The sequence below is a fragment of the Marmota flaviventris genome, chromosome 11 (genome assembly GCF_047511675.1).
Source record: "Marmota flaviventris isolate mMarFla1 chromosome 11, mMarFla1.hap1, whole genome shotgun sequence".
Classification (NCBI taxonomy): Eukaryota; Metazoa; Chordata; class Mammalia; order Rodentia; family Sciuridae; genus Marmota; species Marmota flaviventris.
This window is the reverse complement of record NC_092508.1, coordinates 77,675,247-77,687,467: the sequence shown is the minus strand read 5'-3', so window position 1 is coordinate 77,687,467 and position 12,221 is coordinate 77,675,247. Positions and strand designations below refer to the sequence as shown.

The 12,221-nt window shown below is 39.3% G+C and overlaps 2 protein-coding genes across 9 annotated transcripts in view; one reads left to right on the top strand and one right to left on the bottom strand.

Moving 5' to 3' along the window:
• Nucleotides 1-8,597, bottom strand: part of Prpf40a (pre-mRNA processing factor 40 homolog A) — a 64,262-nt gene extending 55,665 nt beyond the window's left edge. For 3 of the 8 annotated variants that reach the window (XM_027937930.2, XM_027937933.2, XM_027937934.2), the window contains exons 1-2: nucleotides 8,022-8,167; nucleotides 6,696-6,827 (exon numbers count right to left, since the gene is read on the bottom strand). In XM_027937930.2, coding sequence (XP_027793731.1) covers nucleotides 6,696-6,827; nucleotides 8,022-8,105 — 216 coding nt within the window. In that variant the 5' untranslated portion in view covers nucleotides 8,106-8,167. Of the gene's footprint in view, nucleotides 1-6,695; nucleotides 6,828-7,895; nucleotides 8,298-8,494 lie in introns of those variants that run through there. The other 5 variants (XM_027937926.2, XM_027937929.2, XM_027937925.3 and 2 more) reach the window with 4 other exon arrangements.
• Arl6ip6 (ARF like GTPase 6 interacting protein 6) overlaps nucleotides 8,564-12,221 on the top strand; it is a 35,605-nt gene continuing 31,947 nt past the window's right edge. Inside the window, exons 1-2 of the mRNA XM_027937935.2 lie at nucleotides 8,564-9,709; nucleotides 11,420-11,473. Coding sequence (XP_027793736.1) covers nucleotides 9,307-9,709; nucleotides 11,420-11,473 — 457 coding nt within the window. The 5' untranslated portion in view covers nucleotides 8,564-9,306. The remainder of the gene's footprint in view (nucleotides 9,710-11,419; nucleotides 11,474-12,221) is intronic.

Sequence of the window (12,221 nt, the reverse complement as noted above, 5' to 3'; positions counted from 1 at the left end):
CAAGTGAAAGATAATGTATGGTTACTTAAACTGCACAAAGAAAAGAGGCAAATATAAGAGTCATCCATATGTCCAGAAGTATCTGACAGTAGGAAGTAGGAAACAATAGGAAGATGAAAACACACAGAAAGGACTAAGTTCTTTTAGAGCAGGAAATACATGATTTTCACACTAGCATCACATCCAAGATATTTGAAATAGCCAAGCATGATTGTGCACACCTGTAACCCAAGCTACTCAGGAGGCTGAGGCAGTGATATCTCAAGTTCAATCTGAAGAACTTATTGGGACCCTGTCTCAAAACAAAATAGATGGGCTAGAAATCTAGAAATCTACCTCAGTTATAGGTCACCCCAAGAACCATCAAGACAAAAAACAAGAAGAGACTTAAATGCCTATTGACTAAAATATGAAGGTATGGAAAAAGAAAATAATGAAAGACTAAGGACAATTTCTACGTGGAAAAGCAATCCACTCATCCTACTTGTAATTTAGACCTATTTTTCTAGGTAAAAACAAACAAGGGATGGACTCCCCCAGCCCTCCAAAAATCCTATCACATACTAGATATACACATGTACCACATCTTTAATACCTACTGGTAGTAGTTCTTCATTATTGGAAACCACACCACCAGCATTTCTAACATACCTAATTAAACATCAACAGGTTAGCCTGTAAATATTTGTTACCTTTCCATTTTGATCCTACTATTTAAAAGTTACATTCACTGCCCCTTACAAGTTGCTTCATTTTGGGTGTGTTAATACTAACTTATTTCAATGTTGCCTTTTTCTCCGGAATAGCAAACTAAATGGATAAACGGCCCTAATTCAGCATTTTCCATAAAATGCTAATTCTCTGCAATCTGCTAGTCAAAGCAAAAGCAACAAAATGGGTAGAGGTATGCAGAGAGACTAAGGGAGGAGGATAGGAAGAAATAGACAAATAAGACAAATACTGAGTACAAGTTTTATTCTGCAAACTAGGCACAGTGGCACAAGCTTAAAATATCAGCCACTTGGGAGGCTGAATTAGGAGGATGGGAAGTTTGAGGTCAGCCTCAGCAACTTACAGACCCTATCTCAAAATAAAAATAAAAGAGCAGGGGATGCAGCTCAGTGGTAAAGTACTTCTGGGTTCAACCCCCAGTACTACCCTTTACCAAATAAATAAATAAATAAATAAATAAATAAATGCATGCTCTACAAGACTTTCACAGCTTCTTGGTAAGTGACTGTGAATCTCAAAGAGAGTGCATATAGTCCTTTTTTCCAGAATGATGTGATCTGCTTATATTTCTCCAAATATTTCTCACATTTAGAAATATTACTCTAAGTTTTTGAATAAATGAGTTTATATCTAAATAGGCTAATAGTAATAAACATTTATAATCTTACTAGTAAAAACCTATCAAAATCTAATCACACACACACAGCCTAAGTTATACAAATTGATCTGAGTTAATGCATTTTTAAGAAAAGTACTTGTCTAAGTAATGTAAATACACAGAGAAATTACCTAAATTCAGGAATTATGAGCAAGAAAAAAAAAAAAAAAGTGGTACTCCTCCCCCACTGGCTAGTGTCTATTTCAAAGGCATGGGTTCTATACCTACCAAAAAGTAAGGACAATTTAAAATACAAAATAAGTAAATGTGTCTAATCAGTGAGATAAATCCAATACACCAATATGCTGGATTTCTCTGGAAGAAGGCCTATGTACCAAATCATTTTTCTCTACTTTATGGAAAAATACATGGGAAAACCAAAATCTCTTGTTAAACCTTAATGATCATCAACATTATCATACAACTAGAATATATTGCCTACATTTAAGGGAAAACAAGTATTTTAGATTTATTCACCAAGTAAAATAACTGATTGATTTCATTTTGTCTTCTGTCATTTGTTAAAGGAAAAAGCATCAGTAAAGAGGCAGACACTAAAAACAAGAATAAGTGGTAACAATGTAAAGTCACAAGTAACCACTAGAAACAGACACATGTAACAGTGACTAACTTCCTGGTTTATATTGTAGGAGTGAGTATCTGTATTTGTTTCATTCATTCAACAAGTATTTTACTGAGCACCCATGATGTGCTAAGAACTTTGCTCAGCACCTACTGGATTCTTAAAAAGTACAGAACACATGCCCTGGTCTCCAAGAGCTAACAATCTGTTACTTTTTGGGAAAATAGCAAATAAGAGACCACACAACAAGTCAATAACTAAGTGACAACATAAGTGAACACTAAGAATCATGAGCAGATTACACAGGATTTTCTTTTGCCAAATTCTGAGGACCTCCTGAAGAAGGTAGAACTAGTAGAACTGAGAGAAGGCAAGGAAAGTTCATGATGATAGTAAACCTGGGAGCAAGAACAACAGCATAAGCTATAAGTCATATAATCACTTAGGATACCATGAAAAGATCACTCTGTGTTTAAATTCAGGAGTATGTAGACATGCATGAATCTTTGAATTGTGCTCTGATGCATACTACATGAAATCCATGAAAGTTAAATTGTAGAATTTAGATACTATGCCATAGGCACAGATAAACACTGAAGATTCTTGAGCAAAGATATAACACACTGAAATCTAGAATTTGGAGGGGGGGGGGGGTAGGCAGCCTTAAAGCAAGAAAACCAACTCAAAAACTGTTGAGTATTATAGGCATGGAAGTCTGACAACAAAAGCAGCAGGAACATAAATAAGATCTGTTAGTCGGTCTTACTAAATATTAAAATTTTTAAAAAATCAAACACATTTGTAAAAGGTAAATCTTCATTTATCAGTTTACTTATCAAAGACCAAGCAGCTGCTAGATCTGAAAGGGATCTTATATTCTACTCTTCTCACAGAAACAGGTAAATTAAGACCCCAAAAAGAAGGGGGAAAAGAGCCATGTAGCAGGACTCTTAAGCAAAATTATCTGTGATAAACATGGCAGGATTTCCATGTTCTTTGTGTAGAAAAGGCAAAAAAAAAAAAAACAAAAAAAACCCCAATAAGATGAAAATACTTTAAAGGCAAAATTGCAAAACTTTTTAACACTATAGACATGGAGAAAGGAGACAATCTTGCATATAATCATATTTTTATGGAAATTCCAAGTGAAATGTTTTTTTTTTTTTTTTGGTACCAGGGATTGATCTCAGGGGTACTTAAGCACTAAGTCACAACCTCAGCCCTTTTTTTGTATTTTATTTATGGACAGGGTCTGAGTTGCTTAGCATCTCTCTCATCATTGTTGGGGCCTCCTGCCTTAGCTTCCTAAGCCGCTGGGATCATAGGCAAGTGCTATTATGCCCTAGCAGAAATTCTTGAGAACTGCCATCAGAGAAAAACCATTTTTTTTCTTTATTAATATGGCTTCTTAAGAAAACAATCCTTCCAAAGTCAATTAAAGTCCATACAACTTGTAAGGTCCCTTCCAGCTATAATATCCTATAATTTTATAAAAAGTAGAAGCAAATCTATGTACAGTGACAAAGAGATGAATTTAATCTATAAATGTGAAAGAAACATGAAGTTTCAGCTGGTAGTTTCCAATATTTACTACCATAACAGATTCAGCCTACATTATAAAAATGGCATTTAGGTCACATCATGAATTTAAATAAATAAATAAATAATGCCATCAATACTACTACTTTTTTTTTTTTGGTACCAGGGATTGAACCCAGGGGCACTTAACCACTGAATCACATGCCCAGCCCTTTAATTTCTGTTTTTTTCTTTTTTAAATTTTGAAATAGAATCTTGGAAAGTTGCTAGGGCCCTGCTAAATTGCTGAGGCTGGCTTTGAATTTATAATCCTCCTGCCTCAGCCTCCCAAGTACCTGGGATTATAGGCAGCAGCAACATATAACTTCTTTAAATCAACTTGTTGCATTTCAAAAGTTGTTAATTGACTTCTTAGATCATTACTCTATCCTCTCTATGTTATTTTACAAACGCACCTTAAAATTTCATGTCATTCAGTAACATTCCAAAGACCATAATCATTTGGCAAGAAAGACTTTTAAATCTTCAGCTGGTCCCAGCAAGAGATCTTAATGAAAGATGTGGTCAATACAGTTGTTCCTCAGTATTTAAAAGGGACTGGTTCGAGGACACTCCACAGACACCAAAATCTACAGATGCTCAAGTCCCTTATACAAAAAATGGCACCGTACTTGCATATAACCTATGCACATCTTCCAGTATACTTGAAATCACCTCTAGATTATTCTAATAACTAATAAGACATATGTGTTACACCTATATAGTTGTTATGTTGTTTAGGGAAATAGTGACAAAAAAAAAAAAAAAGCCTGTACACGTTTTGTATAGATACAATTTATGCTTTTAATGTTTTCAACCCAAAGTAGGCTGAATCCACAGATGTGGAATCTGGAGGTTATGGAAGACCAACTGCAAACTGCACATCAAGGTTCCATAACCAAGAGTCCCAAGTCTTTTATGTAATGTGTAAATTAACTTTAAGATTGGATGGCAGAACCCTACCATCACTGCTGTGACTGACAGGGGCACCCTGCTTCTTTTCAGTTATCTTCTCACTACTTACTTTTTCATTAATATTTCTTAGAATGTGTAGAGAGAAAAAATGATGCAGCAAGAATAAATTCTGTTATTATTAACTTTCATTTTTAAGGGCATGTTCACCAGAGCTTTAAATAAGATTCTTCAATTATTGAGGATTGAAATTATCCATGCTTCCCAGAATTATCACATGTGCTAATAAAGCTAAAATAAGAATTAGCTTTACCAATCAATAATTGGGACCCAAACTTGTTAGACATTAGGTCAAAAGGGGATGATCTAAATTTGAGACAACAAGGGAAACTCCTGGGAACCTCAGAACTAGACTCCTAAAACATTCATTCATTATCCTAACATGAGCCAACACAGGGAGAAAGAATTCTAAGCCTCTAAATAATCAGGTATACTTAAAGGCACATGGCATACACTGGCCTAGAAAAAAATGCAGAAGAAAACCACAAGGCAAAATTCAGTCTCTGAACTGATGTACACTGAGTAGCAAGTTAACTTACTAGAAAGATGGTCACTAATGCAGCTAAAAAGAAAGGGCCATAAAATAAATTGTGACCAGCTTATGTCAATGAGATACATGAAACTACTTTAAAAAATAAAATCTGCATTTTATTAAAAATGACTAGCTGGTATCTTGGCTTTGATAGTGCAACAGCACCATGACAGCAAGGGTAAGCAGGTCAATCCCTTGCAAAACTTACCTTGACTGGCCCAATGGAAACAGAAGGCCCCAGAAAAGAGAGAAGCATCTGGCAGTAGCAAATTGTTTTATTTTATCTTTCTGTGGAAAGAAACTAATTTTAAATAAGAACCAGAGCATTTAAAGAATAAATATTTTTTAAAAGCTCATTATCTAGTTAGAGCAGCTCTATAAAGAAAACAAGAGCAGCTCCTTGCTGCTTAGAGATGGAAAGAAACAGAAGAGGAACCAAGAGTTGTCTCTGCATCTCCTAGGCAGTTTTAAAATTTGTGTTATTCTGGAATAACAGAATAAAAGAGTCTTTTATATAAAGAACTCCTCCTGCAGGCAGAATCTTTTAGGTCTGATACTTCTGAGTAAAGATTTTTATACAAAATTAAGGGCTATATTCCAAATATAAAAGAAGAAAACCACTTGACATTCAGCCCTTCTACTCATAAGGTTAAGTAAAAAGAGTTACAGCAAGCTCCTTTTTCCACTGAAATTTCACCAAAAACTTTATCCATCAAGGCTTAAACAATAATCAAAGCAAAGAGTACTCATTAGCACAAGATCATACATAATTTCTGAAATTTTTGCTAGCCTAAAATTTTCATTACTTATCAAGATACTCAAATAGAAATAACCCAGCCACCTAAGTGTCTCTGTATTATAGAACCTAGCATAGGGCACACAATTATTCTATGATAAGTGAACCTGTTGCCTTTCTTGGATTTCTCTAGAAATTCAGTTCTACCAAAGTATCCGAGTCAGCATGATAACCTTTTGATTCATATCAACTCCCTCAAAATGTCCATTTACAGTTTATGCTAGAGATGGAAGGGGCAGCTCACTAAGTAGGAGTGCAGAAGCAATAAACATTTTTTTTAAAAAAATAAAATAGTGTTACTAGAAAATCAACTATTGATTTGACATTGTCCTATGAAGAATCAGAATAAATAGAGCGTTAAATCTCCCTACCCCCACCCCTACACACAAAGAGGAAGATATTTCTAGAATAAAATTTATTTTAAGCCTAAAGTATAAGCAATATTTTCTGATTCTATGCATTTACATGGCCCAACAAAGTTAGTTATGCTGACATATATCAGATAATATTTACTTTTAGAACATTAACTTCAATTGACATGCTTTATAGTCATTAAGTTAAAAAACTAGATATGTGCTGTGACTTTTAAATTTAAAAAAAAACTCTTTAATTTTATTGAAGTAGTAAAAGTAAAAGGTTTTATACAGAAGACTTTCATTACATTCAAAATTTAGTTACAGTCATGATTCAACATTAGTCTTATTTAAAAACATTATTTGGGCATCAACTAATCCTTAAATAGCTACAAGCACAGTATTGACCTAGAGTTTGAGATTTTAACACAACAATACCTGAGGCAAAACTATAGACAAAACCAAACAAAATAAAAACATAACATTCTTACTTGTCCCATTGGTGGCCCTCCCATAGGGGGCATCATTTGTGGCATCATTCCATGAGGTACAGGAGGCATATTGGCTCTCTGACCCATAGGGTGCATTCCCATTGGTGCATAATGCATGCCAGGGTGCCCCATCTGAAAAAGAGAAAATTTAAAACTTGGCAATTCACATTAAATGATTCTCAAAAAAAATTTCACTTCAACAAATCACTTACCTTCAGTACATAATATTAGGCTAATTTGTGCCCAAATTATTGTATTAGTTTATACTTTCCTATTAAAAAAAAAAGCACCACACTAGTATTTGAGAAGCTTGCAAATTAAATAATTATTGGACAGCTAGATCAGTTGTTTTGCTCTAATTTAATCAGCTACTGATTTGCTCAGCTTGGAAGATTATACATATATATATATATATACACACACACATACATATATGTATATTCGTATGTATACGTACGTATATGTATAAAGCCAACTTAAAAACTGTTGGTGAAAACCTGAACTTTGTCCTATTTCAAACAGACATAAAAGACAGCTGACACTTTTTTAAGCACTACTGACTTTAAAATGCTTAATTTACCAAATTCATTTAAAGGAGGGCTGGTCTTATAAAACACAAAAGTGTGGGTCCCCAGAGACACCTGTCTACTAACAGTTACTAACCTAACTTTTAAGACAGGTAAAATTCCATTTGCCAAAACACAGTTTCAAAGACTTAATATTCTGTCACTCAGACACTAAGTGCAAACAATAATTCACCCACTTTAATGCACTTTTAAAAGACAACTTTCGTTACAGACGTGTCCATTGTTCCAGGTAATTATCCCCTGCCAATTAATCAAGCAGTACCCCCTGCATATCACCACCACTACTAGAGAAAACAAATTTTGCTAGCTTCTTTTAAAGTCTTAGAGAATCAAATTTCCTTACTAAAACGGGCCTATAGCTCCAAGACGCAGCACGCCCAGGGTTCAACACCTTCAGCGCGCATCTGTCTAGGCCAAGCCGACTGGGAACTTCCAGGGTCCTACATCCTTCTTTTGTGCATCCCCGCTCTCCGTTTCTCTCCCTCGAGACATATCCCACCATCTCGAGCGCTTCCTTCGTCCACTCTTATCTTCTTCTCCTTTTGGAGAAAGCTTCCTGTCTCTGACTCCGTTTTTCATTGTGCCGCTTCCCCCTGCCCCACCGATCCCTTACCGAAGGCCGTCTCCTCAGGAAGCCGTCAGCAGAGACCCAAGAGCTGGAGCACAGGCTTGAGCCGGACAATCTCCGCTCCCCGTCCCCGGGACCCCGCGAGGGAAGATGGCTCTCCATTTCACTCACCATGAGGCCTCCACGCTCAGCTCCCGTCCCCGGCCTCATCGTCGGGCTCAGACTGCTCCGCCGGCGGCCACTGCCGCTACACATACCAACAAGAAGCGATCTGAGTGGCTGGCGCCCGCTGGGGCCAAAGGTTAAAGGCTGCCCTGAGCTGCGGGGCGGGATCAGTGGGGCCAATAAGCTGACAGGCTTCCCCACTGTCCAATCAGAGCGCGCTGCCGACACGCAGCTCTGCGGCGATTCGCCCCCAGCCTCAGCCTCACTCGGCGTCGCCTGCATGGAGGGGGGGGGAAGGGGACGGAGGAAGTTTCTGCGCCGAGTCCTCTGCCGGGAAAACTCCACCAACTTCCCCCGGGAAAGGGAAGACAACCGCGTCCCAGCTTCCCGGGCTTAGACCGCCTCACCCCGTAGGGGGTGGGGCAGTGGGGGCTTGCCACCTTTCACCCCCCCGCCCAAGTTACTCACGCCCCACTAACCTGAGGCCGCCAGGGATAGGGTAGGGTGGGGTGGGGGCGGGGTATGCAGTTTCTAGCGTTAGCGGTGGCTGGGGCCGGGAGCGCGCGAGCGCGCGCCTTGCTGGAAGCAAAGGGGAGGGGCGGGGAAGGCGCGAGGAGTCGTCCTGGGAGAGTTCGAGCTCAGAGGCACCGGCTGCTGAGCGCGTGCCGAGGCGGACGGGGGAAGAAGGCGTGTCGAGTAGCGTGGAGGGAAGTTGTGGATAGGGGCGGGTGGAACAACGCGAAAGGCAGAAAGAGGTGGGTCGATAAGGCGGAGCGAGCGCGCCGGGCGGTGAGCTCCTGTTAGCAGGGAGGCTAAAGAAGAGTGTGAGCGTAGAGGGGAAGAAGGGAGAAAGCAAATAGGTTAGAAATGTGTATCAGAGTGGTATGGGCGGGCGCTAGGACCCGGCGTCAAGAAGATGCGGCTTTGGGGCTGCCGGGGTTCGCGCTTGCCTGGAGGCAACGCAGCAGTGCCAGAGGTCTTTGGCCGGGACGAAACGCTGCAGGGAAGGGTGACTTGTCTGCAGCCGGCCTCGGCTTGACTTTCCCTACCCACAATTCTGTATCCCTTCCCGCCTATTGCAGCGGGGTAGAGCTCCTGTCTCGGATGGCACAGCCTCGCCTCCTGCTCCGTGGTTCCTTATTGGCTCCACAGCCCATCCTTTAGTACCCCTGAGCCCCTGAGCTAAGTGGTCGAGGCCGTGGCGTAGCCTGGCTGCTGATTGGCGAAGACGAGGGAGGGGCGGGGCTGTGGGAAACTCTGGGCCCCCGCCGTTCTGTGGTTATTTCCCGCCATGTCGTTTGTGGAGAGCGGCAGGCGTTCGGCTCCGCGGCGTCGCGGTCTTGGCACCCCAGCACCTTTCTCTCGGCCTGTGTATTCTGTATTCTCTCAGGGGAACAGCTGGGGTGAAGGCGAAGTTGATGAGGTGGAAGGATGCGATCAAGTGGCCCGTGACTTGCGAGCGGAGTTCTCAGCCGGGGCGTCGTTGGAGCCCAGAAGGGGCCCCCAGCTTCTCCCGCCGGACGGGGATGGGTCGCCCGTCCTACCCGATAAACGCAATGGCATTTTCCCCGCAGCTACGCGTAGCCGGGCCCAGGCTCGGCGATGGCCGATCCAGGTCCTGTCTATTCTCTGCTCGCTGCTGTTCGCCATCCTCCTCGCTTTCCTCCTCGCCATCGCCTACCTGATCGTTAAAGGTACTGATGCCCAGACCTTGAAAGTCTGTCCAGAGCGAAGTTGAGCCAGGGCTTGGTTCTCACCTCCACCCACACCTTACCTGGCTCCCAACCGGCAAGCTGGCAGTCTCTTTCACTCCTACCACTGATTTGTACCATTCTTTGCTTCTCCCCTTTGTCTTCTCTTCCTAAATGGATTTCCCTCGTCCATAACGAGAACTGTTTTTAAGAAAGGGTCTTTTAATCAAATGAGTTCTATTGAAATACCTTTAAGTCATTGGACCCATGGAGTCAAATACTAGCACGATTATTTAAGCCATATTTCGGAGAATACCCACCATTAAAAGGAGACAGTGTAAAATGCATGTAATTGAAATAGTCTGTATATATTCAAAGGCTTTGATCCACAAATGGATTTATTCCTGGGTACATTGAAGATTCTTCAAGGTCTAGGATTTCCATCCCACAGCTCAGATTTCTACTTTTATAGGTAAAATAACTAGCCTTTCTTAATTTTGTGGTGTTTGTAACTAGATTTAGTACACAAAGTATATCTTGGTTTTGTTGTGAGACTTGGTCTCACTGTGGTGCCCCTGCTGGTCTCCAATTTGCAGTCCTCCTGAGTAGTAGGTATTAAGGGTAGGCATTGGCCATTTGTATGCAAAGTTTTATTGCAGGAGGTGTAGTCTTGTTTTTCACTAATTTTATCTTCTTTGTCTCAAGTTAAAATATTAGCCATATTGGAATAAAAATAGACTTGTGAAAGTTTTTTTTTCCCCCAAGGGGGCTTTCATAAATGTATTATTTGTTTGGATCTTGTGTATTACAGTGAAAAGAATAAAATTTGAGTTTAGATCCCAATTCTTATTATTGTATGACTTTGTCCAAATTACTGGAAAAAAAAAAAAAAAGTAAAACAAAAAAATCTTCGTTTTATGAAAACCACTCAACCACTCAACACTATCATTTTGGACCAGCTGGTAATGGGCTCCAGATGGCCTATAACAGCTTACCGTGCTTGATTTTCATACAGAAGACAAGATTTGCAAGTTAATGTGTGAAATTTACCTCCTCATAACAGTATTGTATTTAAACTGTCAATCTTAAATGTTTGGCTGCCATTGTTTCATTTCTTTTGTAGGGGTTCTGGCAGATTGAACCCAGGGGTACTTTACCTTTGAACTACATCCCTAGCCATAATTGTTTTTTGAGATAGCCATGAACTTGGGATCCTCCTGCCTCAGCCTGTGGAGTAGCTTGGATTACAGGTGTGGGCCACCTCTCCTGGCTCACAGTTTAATTCCTGTATCACTCCCTTCCCCTTTTTTTACTATAACCCGGATAGTTTTGTCTTTTAGCTATTTTATTGCTTTGCTCTGAGATATCACTTTTGTAAAGGCAAAACTGTGGTAAGTAGAAGATCATTGCAGAAGATGTTTATACTTTGGAGAATGGAGAAAGGAACTGAAAAAATTTAGTATGTCCTTAAATTTGTATAAAATGGTATCACAACAACCACAGGATATGAACACCACTGTCATATGTATGGCAGTTGACGGTATGGAGGTCTTCTTTGCTTGCTGATGATCATGTAGCTAGTAAACAGAATCAAAATTTGAATCCATTCCTGACTCCAGAGCACTTTATGGAGTTCTACAATGTCTTCCAAGCCTTTGAATTAGTCTTCAGATTATGAATCTTTTCTACCTAAACCTCTTTTTGTTTTTACAGAATTGCATGCTGAGAATTTGAAAAATGAAGATGATGTACATACTGGACTATTAGGTATGAACTTCTCACTTGATTTGGTTTTCAGTTGCTGTTTGTGTTTTCATGTTAAATTGTACAAACTTTGGGGTAAAATACTTAATATTATTCTCATATCAATTAAAGTTGATTCTGTTAACTTTTTATTTGTATATGCTTGTGATAAATGTTTTTAGATTTTGTTTTTATTTTTTATAATTTTATAAAGGATCATCAGTGTGTGTAAAATATTTTGAATATAACTGTGACTAAAATCCAGCAAATTCTTAGCGTTTTAAAGTTATCTTTTGGAAGAAGTTCCCCATATGTTTTCTCAGGAATTTAGTAACAAGCAAGAAAACTTCCCCACAAATTTAGCCAAGATAAATAATATCATAAGCAGACCCCAGAGGAATTCAAATTAAAATGTTCTTATAAACAATTTCTTTATTTTAAAAAAAGTAAAAATTTTAGTCTATATTTATACAGGTTACTTACAAGAAGAGTCAGGCCCGAGTTTCTGCAGTGTCTTATAAAATGACATGGTTTATAGATTTCTAGAGAACAAGGTTATTTATGTTGCATTTCTTTATCTCCACAAAAATGATTTTGATAAAGTTCAGAACTTTTACCTATTTTATTACTATTTATTGTAATTCATTGTATTTGATCACTCTAAGTAAAATTATATGACTTTTCACTCCAGATTGGCACTTGAAGTTCATCATATAATTCCCCATCCCCAGTCCTTGCTAAAGTCTTCAGTCGACTTCTTTAAGGCTCATGC